General features: G+C 36.3%; 4 protein-coding genes, 1 long non-coding RNA gene and 1 pseudogene across 6 annotated transcripts; 2 read left to right on the top strand and 4 right to left on the bottom strand.

The window, feature by feature from the left end:
* On the bottom strand, positions 45-3,155 carry LOC18610504 (ACD11 homolog protein). The gene is made up of 4 exons (XM_007046196.2): positions 2,342-3,155; positions 1,801-1,973; positions 1,193-1,338; positions 45-562 (listed from the first exon to the last, which is right to left on the bottom strand). Exons 1-4 carry the CDS (start codon positions 2,576-2,578, stop codon positions 456-458), a joined length of 663 nt encoding a protein of 220 aa, XP_007046258.2. The 5' UTR covers positions 2,579-3,155; the 3' UTR covers positions 45-455.
* On the top strand, positions 572-1,633 carry LOC108660931. Its single transcript, XR_001926660.1, has 2 exons — positions 572-893; positions 1,018-1,633. It is a non-coding gene; the product is annotated as an uncharacterized LOC108660931 (long non-coding RNA).
* Positions 3,248-6,586, bottom strand: LOC18610502 (protein NRT1/ PTR FAMILY 3.1). Its single transcript, XM_018115393.1, has 4 exons — positions 6,470-6,586; positions 6,107-6,324; positions 5,373-5,932; positions 3,248-4,309 (listed from the first exon to the last, which is right to left on the bottom strand). Exons 1-4 carry the CDS (start codon positions 6,552-6,554, stop codon positions 3,418-3,420), a joined length of 1,755 nt encoding a protein of 584 aa, XP_017970882.1. The 5' UTR covers positions 6,555-6,586; the 3' UTR covers positions 3,248-3,417.
* LOC18610501 lies at positions 11,017-13,287 on the top strand (annotated as a pseudogene).
* On the bottom strand, positions 14,026-16,704 carry LOC18610500 (protein NRT1/ PTR FAMILY 3.1). 2 transcript variants are annotated; one of them, XM_007046189.2, is made up of 5 exons: positions 16,537-16,704; positions 16,222-16,444; positions 15,929-16,146; positions 15,152-15,711; positions 14,026-15,050 (listed from the first exon to the last, which is right to left on the bottom strand). In XM_007046189.2, the coding sequence occupies exons 2-5, from the start codon at positions 16,328-16,330 to the stop codon at positions 14,183-14,185; spliced, it is 1,755 nt and encodes a 584-aa protein (XP_007046251.2). In that variant the 5' UTR covers positions 16,331-16,444; positions 16,537-16,704; the 3' UTR covers positions 14,026-14,182. The 2 variants fall into 2 exon arrangements, with proteins under 2 accessions (XP_007046251.2, XP_017971941.1); XM_018116452.1 differs by having other exon boundaries at positions 16,222-16,704.
* LOC18610499 (ubiquitin receptor RAD23c) lies at positions 19,177-25,108 on the bottom strand. Its single transcript, XM_018116187.1, has 12 exons — positions 24,941-25,108; positions 23,616-23,777; positions 22,352-22,405; positions 21,776-21,846; positions 21,653-21,700; positions 21,309-21,486; positions 20,396-20,548; positions 20,245-20,316; positions 20,091-20,138; positions 19,888-19,997; positions 19,724-19,802; positions 19,177-19,518 (listed from the first exon to the last, which is right to left on the bottom strand). Exons 1-12 carry the CDS (start codon positions 25,004-25,006, stop codon positions 19,402-19,404), a joined length of 1,158 nt encoding a protein of 385 aa, XP_017971676.1. The 5' UTR covers positions 25,007-25,108; the 3' UTR covers positions 19,177-19,401.

Genomic DNA, 25,330 nt, shown 5'->3' with positions numbered 1-25,330 from the left:
ATGAAGAACAAGAAGATATGATTCCAAAGAAAAACAAATGAGTATAATGAAACATTGTTGTATAGATTTTCTTGTTTTCGGTCAGCTGTTCATAACCAGTAATATTTGGAGTCAGTTGTTTGTCTACAAATAACCTGAGCTTCTTTCTTACATGAATAATTAAAAAATATTGGTTACAACTTCTGCTCTTGATCTCAAGAATATACTCCAACAATCGCAGCAAAACTGATATTATGTGACTACTTCAATAGAAATAAGCAGAATGAACAATGAAAAAGAAGGATGGTGTCATAGACTGTTGCAGTAAAATGTTACGATGCTTCCAGGCAGGTGCAAAGAATTCACCTTTGGCAACAGGCAACTAGCTAGAACAATGAGATGCATGAAGGATTTTGTTGCTGCTTGAATGGAAGATTCTGTGCATTTTTCTCTGACACTCTCTTAGCTGATATAATTCACCAGTCCAAGGTGATGTTCCTAGAAATATAAAGCTTGTCAATGTACTCTATTACAGCGCGTGAAGCTTTGATATACCTTCTCATTTTCTTCTCTGCTGTATGATCTGCAAAAAATGTTGATTAATACATATAAAGAAAAGGATCATGTCAGCTGAATCTTAGATTTCTCATTTTCTTCTCTGCTATTAGAACATGATATTTTCTGATTGACTTAAAATCTGTCATAGGAAGTGCATCATATCTTGTTGAAGATTAATTCTAAGCCTCTGGGAACATCTGATGTAAATCACAGTTTAAGCTTCCAACCCAGATGTTATTGATGGCTTTGGCCCCTTACCAGTTAGAAGAGGAAAAAGTGAGATAGGGTGTGTGCACCAGCAAAGTTTTCATAGATGCCAATTCAAGGGAAACAAAAGCTTGAGAAAGCATGAGCAGGTTAAACCCTTTTCCCCTTTGTCTGGTTAAATAGTTATATGCTGTCATTATAATTTATCTATAGATATATGTAGGCAGGTATTAATTAAGTATCCATCTGCTATCTTGCTCTCTCCTGAATCAGACAAATGTGCAGGCATTGATCAAGATTCAAGACAAAATGTTATGAGGAGAGCACAGCTAATCCTTACTCCTGAAATACATTGTTTCTTCAAAGGTGCAGAATTTCGTAAAACATTTATCCATTGGACTATATTAGCCAGCCAAGAACTTCATGCATAAATTTCATTCAAACTCACCTGTCTCATTGAGCTTCAGCAAAAGCTGTTCCCTTGTTGGAAGAGTATACATTCCAGCAGAAACAGCAGTCCTGATAGCCCATGTGTGGTATGGGGCACACACTTGAGCATAAGCTGTTGAAGCTGCTTCCCTTAAAGAGTAATCCCTAGAATTCAGAAAGAAAAACCGAAGCATTAGATGACAGGATTACAAGGAGAATTACTTGCTTGTAACAAAAGAACATGTAGCTCTCCAAGAAGAAGACCTAAACTAATGAGGCAAACAGAAAACAGACTTTTCTTTTCGATTACATTGATTAGGTTATCACCAATGCTACAAACAGTTGCATCGCAGATAGACTATGAAATTGCAATAAAAAAAAAGCAGTCACAGATAGATCATCCATGATGCATGAAAATCAGTCATTGATGTCTAAGAAATGCATGTTCTTATATACTAAACCAGAGCAAGCAACAAGCATTGCAAGACTCAAAAAGTCTAAACTCTCTGCCTCTAGTTTCTTTTCCTCAGTTTCAGGTGTTATTCTGTCAGAGAAAGCACCGGGAATCATTTTGCATCTTTGGAATTTAAGTGCATGAAAAAGGGGGAAAAAAATGCAAAAACATACTCAGATGACAGAAATTCCTCAAATAAAGCCCGGATGAGGTCAAGACCCTGTCTAACTCGACGCAGATTACGCGAATGGCTTCCAGGCTTTTTCACTGTGTCATGTGCAACATCTAGATCAAGTACGTTTTCTAGAGTGGCAAATCTCTTCGATGCTTCCACAAGATCATGTACCTGAAAACATTAAATCATTCGTCAGATCAAGGTAATGGGTATTCATAAAGAATGCAAGAGCACAAAGTAGATCAGATTTGGGAGAGCATCAGCTCATGCAAATAACAGAACACCCTGACTTTGATCAAATGGTGGGGTGCAAATCAAACCCAAAATGAACATCGAATTCATTGATACAAATCCCAGGAAACTAGACCTTGACAAAGTGGAAGAAGTTCCTCATTATGTAACATGTAAGGTTTGCATTGATTGGCACCAGTCACAGGTTCAATGGATTCCAAAAGGAGATTTCAAAATGCTATCAATGTTCATAGTCCAACGTACAAGGAATCAAGTTTAAAGAATTAAAAAAAAATAGGGCAATGAACCTTGGCGACGTACTCCATCTCTGCAAACTTGAAAGCAAGGCCGAGGCAGCTGAAAAGAACAGAAACTAAAGAACATGCATCACAGAATTTATCCAACCGAAGCTCTTCATCCTTCATCTGACACTCCAAGAACTCCGACAGCTCCTCAAACGCCTCCACTATAGCCGACAAAGGCGTTTTCGTTGTCATTGCCATCTTCGTTCGAGAATCATCAAAATCATTGTCTGCTTCATCCATGGCTATATATGATTTTTTTTGGTTTTACAATTTCATGTTCTAAGAATTAACCATTCACTCTGGGAATCATCATAGGATCAAGAAAAGGTAGAGAAAGACGTCAAAGGTTAATTTGGACTAGAGCTTTTACGTGTTGGGATTGATTCATATCTCTTCCCGTTGTGGAAAAACATGACAACTTGACAAGTGTATGGGAATATGTTAGAGGTCATACTAGAAACACGGTCAGCCTGAGGAAAGAACTTGGGGCATTGGGTTAGGAAAAAGCTTCACAGACATATGGTCCTCGATTCCATGTTGTTTCCCTTTTCGGTCGTTACTCGTTGCTTTCTTGCCTGTTCGATGAGATGGAAGGAAAATTTTGGGTCACAATTAATTTTGGCCGAAAATGCAAGTAGACTCCCTTAATCAATTATCATCATTATTGTTTAATTGAATCAGTTGGGAACTTGGGATGGACAATTGCCCTTCTGCCATCAATTTTCCATAACTAAGACCAGCCAAATTTGAAAATCAGGACACCCCACTTTTCCTTCTAGTTTAAGACAAAAAAGAAAGACGATATTGATTGTTTAGTATTAAGGAATATTCTTGTCTCTCTTGCTCTTGCTTAATTTGCTTGGTAAACCAAAATTAATAGAAAGAAAAAAAGAGAAAGAAAAAACAGAGTGGTTTCGAAATTCTTTATGATTCATCTATCAGAAAATGTAATTCTTGCAGTGCGTTTTTTTTTCTATTATTATTTAGTATTTTACATGCTTATGATTCAGATTAAAATCTCCTAAACTTACTCTACAAGATGTATCATTAACTAGCTAGATAGACCCTGGAAATGCAGACTAAACCGTGCTTGCAAGCTCTAATCCATCTTTTTCAGGTTCGCTGTCTTTGCTATGGATTTGAATCGGCTTGTAAGTATAGACCTTGGCGCAACAGATGTAGTAAAGAAGATTAACAACCTGCAATCCGGTGAGCAACCAGTAAAAATACTCCAACTTTCCCTTGTTTAAGTTATTATCCGGAAGCCAATTTGATCCATCAGGTCCAGCACTGAATTTGTGCACTAAAGAAACCAGCAGCGTGCTTACGTAGTTCCCAACTGAAATTGAAGTCCAAAACAGTGCAGTAGCAGTGCTCCTCATGCTTTCAGGTGACTGATCATAAAAGAATTCCAAGTGTCCGATCGACATGAAAGCTTCAGCTATTCCATGGAGGGCGTACTGTGGCACGAGCCAGATAACTGAGATGGGGATGATACCGTGAGCCTTGTCTTGAAGCCCGTGAGCGAAAGCTGCTTGTTTACGCTTTATTTCGATGAAGCCTGCTACAAGAGTGGCTAACACTGATATCACGAATCCGATTCCCATCCGGTGCAAGAAGGTGATACCCCGGTCGAGCCCCGTGAATCTGCGGGCAATGCGGACTAGAACCCGGTCGTAAAGGGCTATGGTGAAGAGCATGAAGACCATGGTGAAGACAGACATGGAACCAGCAGGGATTTCGAAGGATTTTGTCAGGTGCCTGTCCATGGTTTTGGCTTGTTGGAGGGAGAATGTGCTCTGCTGAGCATAAGCTGTGATGAGGAGGATTCCTGCTGCCCATATTGGTCCCATTCGGATCACAGATTTCAGTTCCTCAACTCGATGCACAGTGTTTAGTCTCCATAGATTAGGAGCTTGAGAGGATTTCACATTATCTTCCTCAGTCACAATGGCTGCCTTGTCAAGAAATCTGCAATTCACCCATATACATTACTTAGACCCATATCATTACTTTCAAGCTAAAACCATGTTATTGCAAGCAAATTTAAGCTTTAATAACATACTATATGTTTTTGGTATCAATCAATGTTTGGTCTAATACACATGCAAACAAAAGACAAGTCAACTTTTTCAACTTATTTCAGCATTATCAGAGGGCCGATATTCATAATTTCCATGGCTTTCCTCTCCAGGCCAAGCCTGCCAGGGGCCAGCTAAGGAGCAGATAATCCCACAAATTGCACTCAGTGTCCGCTGGAATTTGCAGGTGTATTTGTTTCTGATAAAGACACTAAAAAAGCTCTTCTGTTTTCTTTGCTAACATGCAATTATGGTAGGGATCAAGTGTGTCTGTGGTGGTGCTGAAAGGATTTGAGGGTTGTGGCCCTAGCTCCCAATTATTGTACAATTCAGAAATAATTGACTCTTTTTTCCCATCCTAACAATTAAAACTGACTCTGACTAATAAAGAAAGTTGGGTAACGATCAAATCCTCGAAGCAGATCTTATCTACTTCCCAGTTTTCCATTTTAGAAAACTGAAAAGAAGATATGAGAAGACCTGATCAATTGCAAAGTGAGAAATTTTATCATTAATTTGCATTTACTGCATCAGTCGTTCATGTTAGACTTGACATGGAAAAAAATTAATGCCCTTTTTTACTTTTAATATTAAAAAATTAATATGAACTACAAAAAAGTAAGAGTTATAAATGGTTAAAAAAAGAGTAAACTACAAATAATTAAAGAATTTTTAATTTTTTTAGTTTTTATTTTATATAATTAATATTAATTTAATAAGATAAGATAGATACTTTATTATTTTGTTTTATGTCTCAAATCATAAGGTACTATTCTCTTTAAACAACATGGTCTGAATCTGATGTTACTATTCTATTTATTATTACGGTCGGTTTCTAGACCGATTCGATTCCATTGATGAGTAGCCTGTTTTTCCTCTTAATTATGACAATGAACTAATGCAAATTTGTCTGTTTGTTGGAGGAGACGAAGGAAGGAAAAGACACAACTCACGTCATTTGTTCTGTGTGAACAAGTTTTCCACCTAAAGAAATTGCTGCGTCAAGCTCTTCATTCCGGTACAGCAACTGTGGATCAGTAACCATGGTCAATTTCCTCTTCTTGAAAGCTGCCACCGAAACCTGTAACAAGCGGGTGAACGGACTCCCTGCCGGATCCATGTGCCGGTAAAGTGGGTAACCGGCGATGAAAGTGATGATCGAAAGGAACATGGCAATGGTGGGGATTCCGAGGCCCCATCCCCACCCGAAGTTGTCCTGAATGTAGACAAGAACTGTCACAGCCACCAGCATTGATGCCCCCATGACGAAGTAGTACCAATTGAAGTATTTCCATGTCTTGGTTGATTGCTTTGGGTCGGTTTCATCGAACTGGTCTGCCCCAAATGCAACCACACAAGGTCTGATCCCTCCTGACCCCAAGGCTCCTAGTAGGAGAGATCCATACAGGATTGCCAACTGTCCTGCCGTAGCTTGCTGGCACACTTCCTCACCTTTACATGGTGGCGGCCTGAATTGTGGAAGTATAGCTGATAGAGTTAAAGATGTCATCCCCTGATTCAAGAGCAAAGCTTTTGTTAATAATTACGACTTCAGAAACCCAAAAAGGAAAGGGAAGGGAAGGCTAGCTTGATGTTGACATAAAGCAACACAGAATCTTTGATCCTTCCTCTAGCGAGAATTCTCGACTACAAGCCAAAGGTTAAGTATCTCTTTCATGGATCTTACCATTTGATATATGATGGAAGCGACTGTTATAGTCCAGAAACGTCCGGCGTATGAATCGGCTATGAAGGCACCAAGCAGCGGTGTCAAGCTAGCAGTTCCACCGAAGTTCGTCACAGTGTTGGCAGCTTTGGTTAATGGCATATGAATCTGAGTCGTTAGGTAGCTAATCATATTAGTATTGAATCCTACCACAGCCAATTTCTCACAGACCTCATTTGCTGCATCCATAAACAAAACCAGCAATAAATTAAGCCAAAGTCGAAAATACAATAAGAAATTTCATAATTCATTATACACACGTAATTACGCATAAACGCATGCACGTACACACATGCATATACACATAAAATTAACAAAACTTACAAAAAATGAAAGGCATGGTGATCATTCCTCCCTTCTGCCTTTTAACATTGGTTTCTTTTTTATTACTCTCCTCCATTTTCTCCATTTTTGTGCTCTAGACCTTGCTAGTGTGCCTGGAATGAAATGGTGTACATGGAAGCCTATTTATAAGGGCTAATTGAAGTGGGTTTTTTACCTCTTGTAAACAGAGAATTCACTGCAAAATATCCATGGCCACAGATTGAGCAGTGTCAAGAGTTGGATGGATGACAGCGAACTTTCACAAATATTAAATATAAAAGTGACATATGGACAGGCAAGGGACAAAGAAATTTTGTTATTTTAATCATTTTTGTTGGTTTGTATATATATTATCCTCCATTGCTACATGGGGGGAATGGACTTGACCCAACCTCTCTGAATAATTGTATGAGAAAGACTGTTCAAAAGCCATAAAGAGATAAGATATCAGACAATTTAATTTCGTCATCTTTTGCATGGTGGGTTACGGGGTGCCAACACTTCTTGAAGCATTGAAAAATAAAAATAAAAATGTGAAGAATGAGGAAAACAATAGATGAATGGGTAAAATTTTTAACTTTAACTTGATTTAAGGATATTAAATTCAATTCCCACATAGCAATAATTCTTGTACAATTTACTGTTAATTTTCTTCTATAAAAAAAAAATTACAGATTCAGAATAATCAATTTCATCGAAAAAAATAATTTATTTTTTATTTTTTGTTGAGAGGGAATAGTGGACTGAATATTCTATGCAGGATACATTACTTGGCTAACTAGCTACGCCTACATGGCCTACTCTTTTCCCCCTTGGTATGTCAACTTCTCCATGGCATCCATGTTGTTTGTGTTTTGGCCATAAATCACCACAAAAATCATTGCACTCTTCTATTTTGATTCAAACTTTAAATGAAAAAAAAAATGAAAAGTTGTGTAAGAACAATTGTTTAAAATATTGGACCATCAGTGACGAAAAAATTACTTTACTCCTAATTCGATTTGAGCCAAATAAAAGCTCAATATATTTAAAATATGTACAAATTTTAAAAAATTTGATGACTAAATCCTGCTTTATCCCTTGTTTAAATTAATAAAATATTTTTTTATCTAATGCATAAAAATTATCTAATGAGAAAACATTTTCCTATATAGTATATATATATATATATAATACCTTAACAATTCCTTGATTTACAAACACTCATTATCATTGGCCTAACCACATTTTTAGGTCCAAAAGGGGAAACAATTTGGTATGATCAATGCAAACATTTTTACAAATAAGTAATCTAACAAAAAATGCTTGCAATTCTTGATTTTACATTTAAAAGAAAATATTATTATTGTATATACCAATACTTATGTATAAGATATTTCTGTAAGAAATTTTATTTTTTATTTTTTGAATTTAAGAGAAGGGGATTCAAATCCGTAGAGAAATTATGTATCAGCCAATAAACCAAAAACTCGAATGCTTTTAAAAAATTTCAATTGAGTATATAGTACATAAAAATGGCTTGCAGTGGGGGGTTATTGCTTTGTTTGGTAAGTATCACGAAGGCTGAACATTTGGTGCTTAGCATAAAGCTAAAGAATTGCTTCAGCATTATTCATAGAAAATGATGGAAAAACCTACTAATTAAGACGTTGAAGGGTTCGATAATCTTCTAGATGACTCCTTTATTAACCTTTTTTCACAGCAATTAACAAAGGAAAACTCTCATGGACTTGACGTGTGAGATGATGCAAGCACAATCCAGGAGAGGATGCTTGTCGATCAGAACGAAATTGTAAGAAAAAAAAATCTCTTACCAAAACAGAGAAATACCAATAGGACTTCGTTTTTGTTCTTTGATGGAAGTAGCATGAATAGTATGGTTTGTCTCTACCACGTGTTGCAACTTTGCTTAGTCTCCCGTGATTGGAATCAGGTCAAAATCAAATCAATTGTTTCATCATTATTTTCTTTTCTTTTCTTTTTTTGTTTTAAACGTTGCTAATAATTTGTCTGCTCCTTGATTAATCTGGGTAACTCACCAAGTAGGGTGGCTTATGGCCAAGAAGTCTAAAGATGGACCCTTCTTGAAATACTTAGCCGACCAAGTGGACCTTAAAAGTTTTGGTTTTTTTATAGATAAGACCAACCCCATTGCCTGAACCAATTTGATCTGTTTCAGTTTATGGAGTTCTAGAAAGGGATGTTAATTTCTGAGTTTGGGTATGCTGCACCTGCTATCTTTTTGCATAAACATGGCAGGGAAAATGGAAACGAAAAAGAGCACGTAACCATATGAGAAAGGGGGGGCCGGTGACAGCATATGTGTGTGTCCTTTAGAAAGGGCACGTAGTCCTTAGGGTCTCTTTCAGCGTGCGTTGTGCTTATTGATTTAGTGAAAAAAGAAATGAACCCAGATCTGGCGGTAGGTCGTTGAGTCATTTCAAAAGAGCAAATTCGATCTTTCTTCCATGATTTTGTTGGCTGGAACTGTGGAGGAATCTTTGATCACCACTCTGAATTTTGATTTTCCATGCCGAAAGGTAGATTTTCTGCATTACATGTAAGGTCTTGGATCATCGCAACACCTTACGAACCAGACCGATAGAACAAAAATGAATCAGCATTCCAACAAATGGAATTATTTCATCATCACTTAAAACACCCCCGGCACTAAACAGTATAAAAAACAGTTAATGCGTATTCTACACCGGATCAACCAGAGTAGGGCTAAGGAGAATAGCCATCGAAGCGTAGCAATCACCTAGCTTATAAATGAACATGGAACTAGCAAAGAAAACGTTGCGCCAATGCCTAATTGCTATACTGGAAAAAAAAAAAAACCAAGTCAAGAAAGTCTCAATCCATGGGGAAAAATGGAGCTGGCTTGGAAGATTAGTTGTGACCTTCCCTGGGATGATCACTTTATAAAATTTTATTATGCTTTTTCGGGTTCAAATGCTGAATTAATTTAATGGAAAATGCTTTAATTAATTTGGAAAATTTGTTCAAAACTGCCTTTATGACACTCACGTTAAGGCTTTTTCAGAAAGAGACCACACGAAACTTAATTGGCACCCACATGATAGATGACAAGGTTGTACTAATTAATGGCAATGGTTTTCTTTTTTCTCTCTTCTTTTGTTTTTCGTTTTTGTTATTCATTCTTTTAATTAAGGATTTTTTGTTTCTTCACTATGGAGGCCATATGAATTATCTAGATGAAAATTTCCATTTAGGAATATTTTGATGAAATTTTAGTCAAGAGAGACGTTTCTAATGATATGTACCTCAATCACATAGTTAAGCTATATAAGACAAGTAATTAAATTATTATAAACTCATTAGATGAATTTTATGAAATTTTTCATGGAGAATTAGTAACTTAAATGAGGAAAAAATGTCGATTGTTGAAAAGCCACGGGGGAGTCATTGCTTCATTAGCTTCCTCTTATATTGTATATATGTTAATTCAAGCGTATCACAAATCCTTAAGGGAGATTTGCTTCCTAAGGAATCATGCATTGAAGGTGTTATGTTATAGAAAGAATTTTGTAATTAATGTATTGTTTTCTCTTCATATTTGATAAAAAAACAAAGCATTAAATAGAAAAAAGAAATCCTTACGTCTAAAAGACATATTGTATTAGAATTTATTGAATTTATAATCGACATAATATATATGTAATGATTCAGGTTCAAGTATACGTCTTAATCTTTACACATTCATATTCAATCTAGGATGGGATACGTATACGTCTTAATCTTCTATTCACACATTCATATCCAATTTAGGATGGGATACGTATATATAGGTGACGTAACGAATTAGCATAAAAATAAAAATTTGCACTCGACAGAGCCTTTAAGATTGATAAATAAGTTTCTAACATAGAAACTTACATTCAAAATTTGAGAGAAAATATATTATCATTCAATAATTCATAAAAGATAAGTTTAAATTGTCTAAGCCTAAGTGTGTTATTTATAATAGTTTAATCCTATTTAACCTAAATTTGGAGTGTAAGTAAAGTAAGTTAAAATAAGAAAGTATTCTACCATAAACCTATATTTACTTGTTGTCCAAGTAAAATAAAATAAAATAAAATCTATTGTATCTACTATTCTTATGTAAGACTCTTAATTAAACAAGACAAATACTAAAATTATGAATATGCCCATTTATGATTTTTAAATTTTTATCTTGACTTCTAACGTTCAGTTTGCTTTAAAAAATTGTTTGCTACATGTTCTCCATCATAATCTTCTTATTCATATTCAATCTAAGATGAGATTTGTTGATGCGGAATGATGTGTGCCATAATATAAAGAGGACATTACACAAAAATTCTCTTGCTTTGGACTATATTGCACAAAAATGCCGAGATTGGTTTTAGATCACGTTGAGACGAGACGCAAAAAGAACAGATAACGGCAGGTTTCTTATGCACATGCATTTGAAAAAATAATCAAAAGGGTATTGTTTTTGAGGCTGAAAAGAAAGGGGGGAGGCATTTCTGTTCAACTCACATGAACAGCAGGGTGAAGTTTTGGTCCCTAGTGTTAGCAAATGCCAAAATTGTGGTCCTCAACTTCATGCTAAAAGTTGCTTGCACTATGATTTTGGCTAAGCCACAGTTCTGATACTGGAAAAGTTATAAAGAAAGTGGGATGCTTTGACAGACACAAGAGAACACACATCACGATAACTAAGGTTGATATATGCCCAAATGTCGGCAAATTGCAACCTTTTTTTGTTTTTTGTTTTAGATTATTACAATTTGAAGTAATCATTTTCGAGACAATGATTTAAGAATTTTAAGATAATATGGGTTTTTTTATTTCTGATGATCTGAGGTTGTCTTCTTCTGTCACAATAGCTGCCATGTCAACAAAATCTGCACTCTCGTACAAATTAGTATCTGATGAAACACCCCATGCATCTTTGGATATTGAGGCATCAAGTTCTTCATTCCAACACAACAAGTTTGAACCAGAACCCAGGAGAGCCTCTTTCTTCCTGAATCAGATTTCGATAAAGTGAGTAACCAATAAAAAACAGGATTACGGATGCTGTTTGGTGCAATGCCTGCCTGTTCTTTGTCCTGGTGTGTTTCATTTGCTTTTGTTCCTCGGTTGCTGTAATTTGTCTGTAGCTTGACTGGTTGTCACTAGTCTCTCCCTTACATAGTACGTGTTCAAAAACTTAATAGAATTGTTGGCTGTATATATCAAGATTGGTGCTGTCTTCCAATAACCTGTCCTCATGCTCGATGTTAAGATAAATATTGATAATTTTTCTACCCGTTAAGATAAATATACAAATTATTTAATTAGAGTTATTATTTAATACTATTACGTAATTAGATTATAATATTTTATTGGAGTTATATTACAATATTGTTAATTAATTAGAATTAAATTATGAATAAAATTATTATTAATCTATATATTTCTATATATAATTTACAGTTTTATATTGTTGAGGTTAGGTTGCAGCTTGTGGGGTGAGGAAAGCTCGAGTTAAAATGGATAAAAGAAAGAAGCTGACTAACTATGGGAACAAAAATAACATTTACATGGATCTAAAAAACATAATAGGGGAGATTGCTCTTCGTTACCTTCCTGCTAAATCGCTTTTTCAGTGCACTGGAGTTTGTCGGGGATGGAAGCATCAAATATCAACACCTTTCTTTGCTCACAATCAATCAATTTATTTGCATTCTACCTCTGGCTTCTTTTATCAAACACAAGCAGGCGAGCCATCGTTCATGTCTCTTGATCCCATGGCTTATGGTGTTCCAGACCCATCTTTAACGTTTCTGCCTGAACCTGTAGATATTCGGACCTCCTGCAATGGGCTATTGTGTTGCCAGGGACCTGCTGGGTACCAGGCTTACTATATCTGCAACGCTGTTACCAAGCAATGGTAGAAACTTCCAAATTAAACCAGATGCTCATCATGGGCCAGACCCTGCTGTAGTGCTCCTATTTGAACCGTCATTGCTGATTATAAGCTGGTTTGTGCCGTTCCATCTGAACTTGGTGGATATGAGTTTGACATATATTCCTCTGAAAAAGGATCACGGAGAACTTCTGGTGAGATTTACTTTGGTGATAGGAAGCTCCTGCCGAAGTCGGGTGTTCATGTGAATGGCACTGTTTATTGGCTGTCGAGTCAAGGAGTTATTGCATTTGATCTCACATCAGAGAGGTCTCAGATCCTCTCTTTTGCATCTCGGGGCATAATGAATGGGGCCTTAGACATGATGAATGGACAGCTTTGTGTAGCTTATGTACTTGGTCGGAGCTTATACGTGAGTGTGCTGTCTAATTCTTACTCGAATACCATGCGATTGCGCAGCGATGCCAGGACCTGGGTAAAAATCCGATCTGACATCAATCTGGATACTTCCTATCAATTTTCCAGCAGGTATGGTCATGGTCTTGGAAGTGTGGTGTTTGTAAGCGGTGACACGCATGGTGTTGCTTCGGAATGGGAACACATTTTATTCTTACGACATGAAGAAAAAGGCCTCTTATTCTTTGGGTGAAATTAACATTGATAGCAAAGCAAGTATTGTTGGTTATGTCAATAGCCTTGTTGAGCTCTAATTGGTCTCTTTTCTCTTTCCAATGCTATACTGTATGTCTGGCTTTAAGAAGAACACCAAACAATCTCTGATTCTTTAAGATATATGTAAATTTAGTGCAACTTTTTGGTATATGTTTCTGTGTCTTCTTTCTTTTCTTTTCTTTTCTTTTCTTTTTGGGTCATTGTCCTATACTCCCAATGAGCTGTAATTTTTGTTCTGACTATTAAAGATAATAGTATTGTATATTAACTCTAGTTAAATAATTTGTATATTTATTTTAATATTAGAGATTGAACAAAAAGATAAACAGAAATCACATGCAGGAAAATAGAGACGATATAAATATAAATATAACTATATAAGATAAATATAAAGACAACGCATCTCATCGAATATAAATTTTTTTAACAATTTGATAATTAAGCAAACGAAAGGGAATTTAATTTATTTCTTTTTTATTTTTACTAACATAATTGTTGGTTGTTACTTGTATGAATATTTAATCTATTAATGCATTGTTTTCGTCAATAATGACAAAAGTATGAAATATTAATGTTTGTCATAAAACTTATGCATTCCTATAAATGATCAACGATTATCAATCATTAAATACAAATAGTAGAGAAAATACTTAATTAAATACAAATGGTGTATAGAGATAAGACTTGTTTGTATATAGTCAGTCAAGGGTCAATATTCAATATGGTTTGGTAGCTTAAAATTATGAGGGTTTGAAAGTCATGGTAATCAATAAACATAGTCAATCACTTGTTCAATTATAAAGTATATTAAACAAAAAATACAGGTTGGTCTCATTTTTTATGGTATCATTACATTAAACTACATGTCAATGGAGTTTGAGATTATGCATGAGCTTGACTTAATTTTACAATTATATGTATCAGATCCAAGTACAATTTGGGCTTAAGCATTAGAACAATTTATTGGTTTGAGTCAAGCACAAAGTTCAGAACTAGAGACAAATTATATACGAGGAAACAAGGTCATCATATATAGGTAGCAATACGTTCTAGCCAGGCGTACATTAACCATGTTATTTTTTTGTGTACAAAGCTATGCTTGGTGTTCCTAATCATGGTGATTAAGCAAATGCATGAAGCTAAACCTGGCTAGCGAGCTCAACCCCTTCACCGCAATCTTCTGTTTTCTTACTCTGAAGGGGCTTGAAAGTATAAAATTTTGCACACATTAAGTAGTATACAATATTTAGAACTTGCAAAACTGTGAGCAACCAGTAAAAATACTCCAACTTTCCCTTATTCAAGTTCTTATTAGGAAGCCAGTCGGTGAACTTGTGCACTAGGGTAACCAGGAGTGTGCTTGTGTAGTCCCCAGCCGAGATCGATGTCCAGAACAAAGCTGAAGCTGTGCTCCTCATGCTCTCCGGGGCTTGGTTATAGAAAAATTCCAGGTGACCAATCATCATGAAAGCCTCGGCAATACCATGGAGGCTATGTTGTGGCACAAGCCAGAAAACTGAGATGGGAATTGTGGATTTTGGGCTGTTAATAAGACCATTCACTGAGGCTGCATGTTTCCTCTTCACTTCAATGAATCCAGCGACTAGAGTTGCTAGAATTGAAATGAAAAAGCCTATAGCCATCCGGTGCAGGAAGTTTATGCCTCGGTCGAGCCCTGTTAACCTGCGGGCAACAGGGACCAGCAGGCGGTCGTATAAGACTATTGTGATGAGCATGGAGAACATGGCGAAGACGGACATGGAGGCGGAAGGGATTTCAAAGGACTTCGTGAGGTGTCTGTCCATTGAGTTGGCTTGCTGAAGTGAAAACGTGCTTTGTTGAGCAGAGGATGTTGCAAAGAGAATACCAGCTGCCCAAATTGGGAACATTCTTAATATAGATTTCAACTCTTCAACTCTATGAACGGTGTTCAGTCTCCAAAAATTCGGTTTTTCTGACGATTTGAGGGTATCAGCTTCAGTCACGATTGCAGCCTTGTCCAAAAATCTGCAGTACAAGATGAGTTAGAGACAGCTTAACTTTCATCATTATGAAATTAGGCTGGTTAACAACTTGACAACTATTCATTTTTGAAGTGTGCAACTTACTTGAATTGTTTTGTATGAAGAAGCAGACCATCGGTGGAAATTGAGGCATCAAGCTCCTCGTTCACATACAAAAATTTAGGATCAGAAATCAAGGGAATCTTTCTCTTCTTAAATGCGGAAACAAAGACTTGTAACACACGAGTGTACGGAGATCCGGCAGGATCCAGATTTCGGTAAAGAGGGTAACCAATCAGAAAAACGATTATTGACGAGGCCATGGCAACGGTAGGAATCCCGAGGCCCCAGCTCCATCCAACATTGTCTTGAACATAGACAAGCACAGTTGATGCCAATAGTATTGAGGCTCCCAATACAAAGTAGTACCAATTGAAGAACACCCATGTCTTCTTAGGATGCCTAGGGTCCTCCTCAACAAATTGGTCCGCCCCAAACGCCGCCACGCATGGCCGGATCCCGCCTGATCCTATTGCTGCAAGTAGAAGAGACAGGTAGAGAACAGCCAATTGTCTGCCATTGGCTTCTTGGCAAACTTGGTCACCTTCACATGGTGGTGGCCTTAGCTGTGGCAGCGCTGCTGAGAGTGTTAGGCTTATCATTCCCTGGTCAGATGGAAAAAAATTTTAACACTCGGTTTTGTTAAACTGATTGAACCAAATTTTAGTAGCCTATCTTGGAAAGTTCAACTGAGTTTTGGCTAAGATTCGAAGCTTCTTCCCAACTATAAAAACAATGGAATCGCTCTCACAAAATGAAAGTAACATGCATTCCAGGGAAATCTCTAAAAACAATAAATGGGAAACTGAATCTATCTCTTACTAGCAGGTATATAGCTGTTGCAAGAGTGATAGTCCAGAATTTCCCAGCATATGAATCAGCAATGAAAGCCCCAAGCAATGGCGTTAAGCTGGAGGTACCATTGAAGTTAGTGACTGTGTTGGCTGCTTTTGTCAGTGGCATATGAAGCTGCTCTGTCAGGTAGTTAACCATGTTTTTAATGAATCCCACCATTGCGAATTTCTCGCATATTTCATTCACTGCATCAAGTAATGTCAGCTTAAAAAAATAACAATCTTAGATTTCAACCGCTATCAACTATAAATGAAGCTTACCTAAGATGAAGGGCATTGTCTTAATCCCACCCTTATTCTCATCGACAGGTCTGTCACTCTGCTGATCAGCCACATTTTCAGAACCTCCAAAGCTATCTTTCTTCTCCATAATTCCACTCTCTCCCTTCTTTCTCCACTGTGTCAAATCTCGAGCTCTATTTTCAGTACTTTCCACTCAACTCTTTGATCATCAATGGGAATGGGGATGCCATAAATGCAATTTCTGGCGGGAAAACATAGTCAAAAAGGAAGAAACAATCAGGTAGACTTAAACCTGTAAAGGACAGAAACAAATGAACTTTTCTTCTACCTTACCTGCTTTTTCTGTTCCTATAATCAAAGCTTATATATGTACATATCTTTCCTCTCTCTTTTTTTTCTTTTGATTGTTTTCGGGTGGTTTTCACATTGAATTATTGAGGGGTAGATATAGGAAGTGAAGATTGGTAAGGTGAGGAATCGGTTCACGAAATAGGGAATTGGACTTTCCTTAATCATTGCTGGAAGACAGACAGTACTGTTACAATTTGAGTGGCCTTAAAAATATCGTAAAAACAAGAAAAGATTGGGAATATTTGGGGATTGAGACAAGTTCAACCATCCAATCCTTACACGTTGCACTCTGACGGCACTTCCTCATTGGTAGGCCTCATTGATAATGGCTAACAAGATAATTTTCTTTTTTTGGTTCAGCGGTAGCAAAAATATAATTATTCAATAATTAATTAAATTTTTTTTTTAAATGCTAGAATTGAGTTGTTTAAGTACTTAGTATTTTAATTAAAGACTCGAAACCTTAATTAGATTTTAAAATATTAAAACATGAAACCAAACTTTTTAAAATAACTTAAACATAAACTTATTCGAAAAAACCCTAATCTTATCAAGAACATTTGAGGTTAAACCATCCATTTCACAGCATGATTTCATATATGCAGCACCCGCAACACATGTTGAGAACAAAAGAGTTAAATTTTTGTTCTTTTATTATTAACAAATTAAACAATAATTTTGTATATATAACATTGCTTGACCAGGCTACATAGGGTTATCCTTTTTCTTTTTTTTATTCCCTTAAGAAATCTTGTGGAAGCATATACATTGAAGATCATTTAGTGCTATAATTATCATTATCGGATTCCAAACTGCTGAAGTCCAGCAGGGAAGCAATAAAAGAGATGACAAACACAGAGAGAACGAAGAGAAACCGATAGGCAATAACACCCTTAATATATACTATGATTCTCTTCTCCGTTCTGTTTTGTTGCCCTGCATACGTTTCATCACGAACAAACCGAAAGCTTGGATAACTCCAACCTTAAACCCGAAACCAGTGTTTTTCCCAGATTAGTGCTGCACCCCAAATGCACCATGGCCATGCATTTGCCTCTGGCATGATAAAAGCGAAGTCAAGCCGACTGTGACCACCAGGACCTATCTATTCTTGCACCAACTTTTGACCCGAAAGGCAGGATATGATTGATCTTTTCAACCGAATTTTCCATTTGGGTCACTTTCACACATCTTGTAGGTCTTCACGCGGAGAAAAAAGTGGGAAAGAAACGTGGACGCCTTCGCACTTACTACGTTTGTTTCATCATTTCCTCACTGATCGAAGTGAATTAAGTCTTACGTGTTAAACTCTACTGTCCTTTCTTTTTCAAGAAAAAAATGATTGAAATAAAAGCGTGATTGCAAAGGATAAAGGTTAATCAAAGGGTTGACGATGTCAAATCAGGATCAGGTCATTTGGAGTTCTGAATATTTGACATTCATATGACTGAGTGCACCGCCTCGTGACATTTTATTATGCTTCAAATCTTATCCGCACATGGCGAATGAACAATAAAACTAATGGAGTTCTAACATTGGCACGCAGCCTCTCCGCATTTTGGTGTATACAAAATGATTTCATGAATATTTTTTTTTTTAATAACAATTCCATGAATAATAAAGTTTTAACATTTAAAAAATTATTGAAATAAAACGTATTATGAGACATTTTCAAAAATTAAAAGTTAATCACGTCTAATCAAATTCAAATTATGTCAAGTTTGGATAAATAATCGCATGACCTCTTCACATTTTATTGTGCTTCTTATCTTATCCGCATAACAGCGCAAAAGAACAATAACACGAGGGATCCCCTACTAAATGACCAACATTTCGTCCCCTACTACATTTGTTGGATCATTTTCATATTGATCGATAACAATTTAATCGCACGTGTTAAATGTTCAAGCCAATGATGTCAAATCATATAAAGTTAAAGATAAATGAGTGCACGATCAATCGACCTTTTCACATTCTATTATGCTTTTTATCTTATCCTGCGCAACAGCACAAATGAACAATAACAGTGATGGCAGTTCCAACATGGGCGCATGGTCTCTTCGCATTTTGGCAACAAGTGCTCATTGAAAGAACATTTCAATCCCTCCTAAATGCCCCTCATCCCCGTTGATTTTTAATCGAGTACTCAATTCTTTTCGGCCGTCATTGCACTGTTGTTAATGGTTGTTCGTCATTTGTACAGTCGACTAACGGCCGACAGAGAGCAAGACTTGGAGAGGCAATGAACTACCCAAAGTTCCTCAAGAGTTCTCAGCAAAGCTTCATATGTTCATTTGAAACCTTTCTTTGTTGCTGTTTATCACCAAGGGCCATTGCAGTAGTGCTGTCATTGGTTTTTGCTGTATATTTTCCAAGCCCAAAGAGCGATAACATTAAAAGGAGCTACCGTGATCAATCCATCTCGTCTGTGTTATCGAAAGGATAACATTTGATTCACTCATCTCTGATATCGGGATGATAACATTTGATTCATTGATAATATATAAATGACAATACATCAAATATATATGATGTCAATGATGAAAAACTACTATAATTGAGACGGCAAGGATGAGGAAATTCGGTCCAGTAAATGATTATGAAACTTGGAAGGCAAACGAATGCATGCAAATCTGCTCTTAAATATACACAAAATTACGAAGACACTTTGTATATAAACGTTGTAATGGGTTCCTAAAAAGAAAGTTACATCTTGATATCCCTTGTGTCTGCACCAAACACTTCACAATCACTTGATTAAGAAATAAAAGTCAAGACAGGTACGGAGATGAATAACAAAAGACAGAAAAAAAAATGTACTTTCGCCTAGACATTTTCTTTACCAAGTCAATCCTCAAACTCATGCATATGATCTAAAAGGTAGTTGGCAGCCAGTTCTTCATTCTTGTTGCAGGCAAAGAACACCTGGAGCACGGTCGCTCGATCAAAGCCCATGGCTTCAAGCTGTAAACGATGGCGAGTAAATGAGATTATAAAATATATTATTGTAGGCACAAGATCAAAGCAACAAAAAGAAAAGAATCAAGGCCATAGGAGCAGAATGAGGAAATTAAATTTCGACATGCAATGGAGAAGAGTGGTAAATAGTCCATAATTACAGGGAATCATGCACACATCCAAGTAAGTGTTTATGCAAAACATGACTTACCCGTTCTATGGCTTCACGTTCCTCAGGCGTCACTTGTACAGCTTGCGGCATCGCCTCGGCTAATTGCCCCAAAATGTTCCTAAGACACACAAGATGGAAAATAAGCATGATATGCATGACCAGTTAGGTTCAAGAAATGAGCAACTGAAAATGACAAGACTCACCCCTCTCCACCTTCAGCAGGTTCATTAATCAGGCGAAGAAAATCAGCCTGATGCTCTTGAATAAGCCTCATTAAATGAGGATTTTGTTTCCCCAACTCCTGAAGCATAGGCTGCAAAAATAAGTAAACAAAAACTCTTCAGAAAAAGTGGGAAAAAAAAACGAAAAACACATAACCAGCAGAAACAAGGGACCAGAGAATAACCTGCAATATTTGTGGGTTGGCCTGCACCATCGCTCGCAAAGCTTGAAACTGAAACAGAGAAAGGTAAAATGAGTGTAGTTCTAGGTAGGTCTTTACATGTCAGTCATACCCACAAGTGCATATACATCATATGAAGAGAGAGACAGAGAGAGACCTGTTGACTGTTACGCAAAAAATCAAGAGTGCCTGCCCCAGCACCACCACCTGCACCCATATTGGGAAGGCCCTGTACCAATAAAAGACCACAAGTTAATGTTTAAGTTCTCCATCATTAGTTTATCAAATACTTACTGCATAGCAACTACCTGAGGAAAGAGGTCTAATGGATTTGCATTGGGTCCACTTGTAGGAACAGGTGACACTTGTGCAGGCTGTTGAGGCTGTGCTGGAGGGTTAGTGGCTTGCCCAACTACAGGGGCACGGGCCACAGGTGGAACTTCAGCTTGCTCAGGGATACCCTAATATTTGCAATAAAATTTTATAATCAAATGAGAAGAAGAATGCTGAATTATAGGAAACAAAATGAATGCTTGTTCTAATAAAAGAAAGATTGTTTTGAGTAAAGTAAAGACTCAGGTACATGAACTCAACAAATTCACAGAAGACAGTGTAACACGGTAGAACAGTGACAAGAAATCCCAATAGTGCAGTATAAAATGTCAGTTAGAACCCACCATGGTATACAGTCCAACTTTCCTTTTTTCTTTTCTTCTCTTTTTTTTTATTGTTTTTGGTTTGGAACAAAAATGAATATCATTTTTCTTGATGTAAGGCATATTATTTAAAGATTCTTCAAATTCTTTTCATCAAAGAAAGATTTTACAAATTTCTACACATAGCACACCTTTTGCACCAAAAAATGCAAACTAAGCGACCAAGTTGAAAAGGACTAGCAAAATGAAACAAAGGAAGTATCTTTCAGTGTATGGAAATTTAATCATCATCCACCAATAGACCACAGCAGGGAAAAAACAAAGTGGCAAGTAGAATTACATCTAATTATAAATGATAAAAATAATAAAATGATTGTACCCAGGAAACCTCTCAGGAAGAGCTCAGCCTATTACGCTATTACCAAATCTACATCAAGGAAAGAACAACAAAACAAGGGCAGCAACAAAATGTCAACAACCCTATGTGTAAGTTGGCAACTGGATGCACTCACCAAGAAAGCACTCACTTCTCTGTCTTTAAGTAAGACCTAGGGAAAGTACTTACAGAATACAAATATTCAACAGCTCTTTCAGGGTTATTATAAGCAGCACGAAGAGCGCGTACAACAATATCCCTATCCCAGGTCCCTCCACCCATATCAAGAATTTGCTGAATTGCTCCCTCTAAGTGACTTCCTGCAACCAGATTGGATGCTGCTTGGCCATAAACATCAGATTCTGACCTGTTTCCAGAGACATTATTCAAAATGTTGTAGAAATACAAAGCCAAAAGAGGAAAAGCAGGAGCTCTCCTATTTAAAGCAATTGAAGACAGATTAAATCAAAAGCATGTCTTCCATCCTTCAAACAAGAAGCATGGAGTTACTATCTGAGAATTCAGACACTTACGCAGGAGTACTTGAAGCAACAGGAGCAGATTCAGTGACAGGTGCAGCCCTAAAAAACAGTTAAACAATTAATCCTTAGTGGAGCCATTGTCTCTTAACAGAAATGTGGAAGAGCTGGACTTACGGAGCTGTAGTTGCAACAGGTGCAGTAGAAGCTGGTGTTGGGGCTGGCGGAGGTACACTTGCCTGGGGAGCCTACAAAGAAAATATATTATCTACTATGAGAAAAGAGTTATAAAATATTTCCATCGAAAATCACAACTTACACGAAACAACATACGCATACTGTGCATTTTTCAGAAGTAACTCACCCTAAATCATTGTATAGTGTATAGTAGAATGAAACGAAAACAAATATTTACATTCTTACTGAAAAAGAAATTTAAAGATCAAAATTCACAAAACAATTGTCTCCAAGACTCCAAGTTAATAGCTAAGTTTCTGCACATTCACATATTATTGTGAAATTAAATAAATCAATAAAAAATTGTTAGTTGAAAATTAATCTGCTCTAGATGGAGTCAATGAGCAGAGAAAAACAGAGTGGCCATTAGCTTTCCATATTCATATGTTATTGGAAGAAAATAGGAGAAAATAATTGAGAAATTGTTCACAATCAATTATGCATGCATCAATGTAAGTAATATTTAGAAAAAGAATGACAAACACCAGCAAGGGAAGTGACAAATTCTGTTCTTACTTTAGTTGTAGGAGCTGTTGAAGCAGTTGAACCCTCACCAGATGAACTCTTATTCTAGCATTAGCGTAGGCATAAAGCACAAAATTAGTACCAAAAGTTATGGTGTCACAATAATGAAAAATTAACGAGGACACAATTAGGTTGAAGGCCAACATCTAACAAAAAGAAGTCATATTTCTGGTTTAGCAACAAATTGACATTTTGTAAGATGCAAATATTTAAATAAGGCCACAAGTGTTATTTAGCCTTAAACAAATAAATATATCTTTCTTATCATATTTGCAAAAAGAACCCATAAGTATGAAAAGAAAAGAAAAGAAAAGTAAATTATACAATGATTCAACAGGAACTAAGAACAGAGTAACAGACTTTCAGTAATTATGGCTTGCTGATCCAATATGATAGCCTTGTCCTGTGTGGTTTTCTTACTTATATGCAAAATGAAGACTTCCTGCGTAGTTAAAAATCTCAAGCACAATCTTAGGCATCTTTCTTTAGCACATATGCAAGCAACACCATCTCTAACTTCATGAATGTAACAATTTTTTCTCAATTATCTTCAAATTCCAACCATATTTCTCTCTACCATCAGGCAAATTCCACGACAAGAGTAATCCAAACCATATAATGTACAGTTTCTTCATAAGCAGGATGATTTTTTAAGTTCACACAACAAAATGACCAAAGGGTGCTACAAAACAAAAATTAGCATACGGTATCTGGAATATTTAAATTTTGCACCAAAGAGTCCAAGTGGAAACAATGGCCATCCTTTCTATTTTTCGATGAAAGAAATCAAGTAGCTATCTTCCTAAATAAGAGTCTAGGGCGATCTTATTTAAATTTCTAAAGCTTCGCATCTATAAAATCATAGTACAATCCACAAATTAAAACTTTGAATCATCTTCCTTCCTCACTTTGGTTAACTTGTTTGCAATGCATCTTTAAAATGAATGTTTCAAAAGAAATTATCCTTTCCGATCTTAAATTTCAAGACATCCTAATCTTATCATCAATTAGTTTCTTGCTTAAATTAAAGAGTTCAAGGCAATCTTAGGCCATCATAAACTTTAATCAAAAACCTTTTAAATTCAACAGCCACGTGAAAAATTTATGTCAGCTCAGGTATCAATAAGGACAAAGAAAGCATACTTTGGTCAGCAAGGTTAAAAGAGTTAGCTGAAAATTTACATACATGAGAGAGAGAAAACAAAGGGAGTGAGGGCAGAGAACTTAAGGACCTTGATGTTCTAGCCAATCTCACCTTAGTTAACATGATGACAATAAAGCTATTTTCAGTGACACTGTTCTCAGCCAGTGTCGTGTCATCTTTAAGAACTTTCCCCTTATGGATAAGCATTTGTTGTGCAGCAGGATAAACATCTGCTCCTTGAACAGTTTCTATGTTCTTTTTTACATCAGAAACCTGGTATAAAATTCACAAGCATTAATAGCAGAATTGCATAACATACCACAGTGAGGAAGTAAAGGCAGCTGCATCATGCATATTATCCCGCAGACATTCATGCACATGAACATTATCACATAAAACTCAAAAAGGATAAAAAAACAGGAACAAGAATAATGAAAAATACAATCTACTAAATAATTAGAATATCCACATCCTCAACGACACCACAACGCATGATTAGCGCTAGCCTCACAATGCATAACTTTATTTTGAATTTGTCTCACAAAAGTAACCTATTTATAGAAGATTTCTTAAAAAGGACCTCTATATCTTCAATCTAATGTTGTATACTCACACTGACTTACAAGAAAATTCAGCCCCAATGAAGAGCGTTTAGAAAAAATGGGCAAATAAAATAAATTTTGGTCCCAATGGAGACAGTATAGATCATCAAATGCTAATAACATTCATGTATAGATATAAGTTATTAGCACATATCACTGCTCAAATCTCATGTATTCTCCACTTGAGCCTTAAATGTTTTAGTACACTGCTACTAACATTGATATAGCAATCTATACATTCATATTAAATAGATACAAGTTAATCAAATACTCATGCAATAAAAAAGCCCAGAAAAAAAGCATCATCCACTACTGTTAGTGAATTACTAGCACATTCCCCTCTTCCTTCACTAAACACATTGCAAACTATTTATCGTGTCACTCACGGCAAGGAAATAGATATATTACAGGTACTTGTTAATTTCCCCTCAATGAATTCACACTGCCTTTGATACTAGGCAAAAGTACCACTCCAATTAACCTCAATTGAAGTAGGTAAACCATCGATTAAAGACAGAAATATGACAAATCATTCATGATCTTGAATTCAAATTTCATGTATGCTAATTAAATCACGAGCACAAAAAATCCCAAAAACAGCACGAGATTGTTAATTTGTACAGTCCTAGACGAACCCTAATTAATGTTCAAAAATTGGGGCAAAACAAAAGGGAAAGCAGAAAAACCCTAGTGGAATAACAAGCAATCTGAAAACGATAAAAATTTCATGGGATAAATCTAAAGAAACCAATAAATAAAACAAAGATCAATTATTAATGAAAATTAATTCCAAAAATTTCAAAAAAAAAAGAGAAAGGAGGAGAAGAAGCGAACCACATCTTCGGCTTTGACTTCGACATCGAAGTGAGAGCCTTTGAGAGTTTTGACGAAAATCTTCATCTTCAGCTAAATCGATCTCTGTTTCGGGGCCGTCTTCTCCCAGTCTTTGTTTTCTTTTCTTTTTTTTTTTTTAATTTATGAAAATCCGCCGACCTTATTTATATCTGAATAAAGAGAGAGTAATGGAACGATCGCAAGTAAAGAATATCTACTAGAGTACTCCAAGCCTATGGTAGAACCGACATGCGCGATACTTCTGTGTTTTTAAATCAAAAATCTGATCTGATTATTTGCTGACACGCGGACATGAGTGAATCATACGGTGGTCCATCTACCCACTTTCTTTTTTGGGTCTTTTTTTTTAATTTGGATTTAATAATTAAA

This window comes from Theobroma cacao, chromosome 2 (assembly GCF_000208745.1).
Source record: "Theobroma cacao cultivar B97-61/B2 chromosome 2, Criollo_cocoa_genome_V2, whole genome shotgun sequence".
Lineage (NCBI taxonomy): Eukaryota > Viridiplantae > Streptophyta > Magnoliopsida > Malvales > Malvaceae > Theobroma > Theobroma cacao.
The sequence above is the reverse complement of the archived record's forward strand: the minus strand, read 5'-3'. Positions and strand labels throughout refer to the sequence as shown.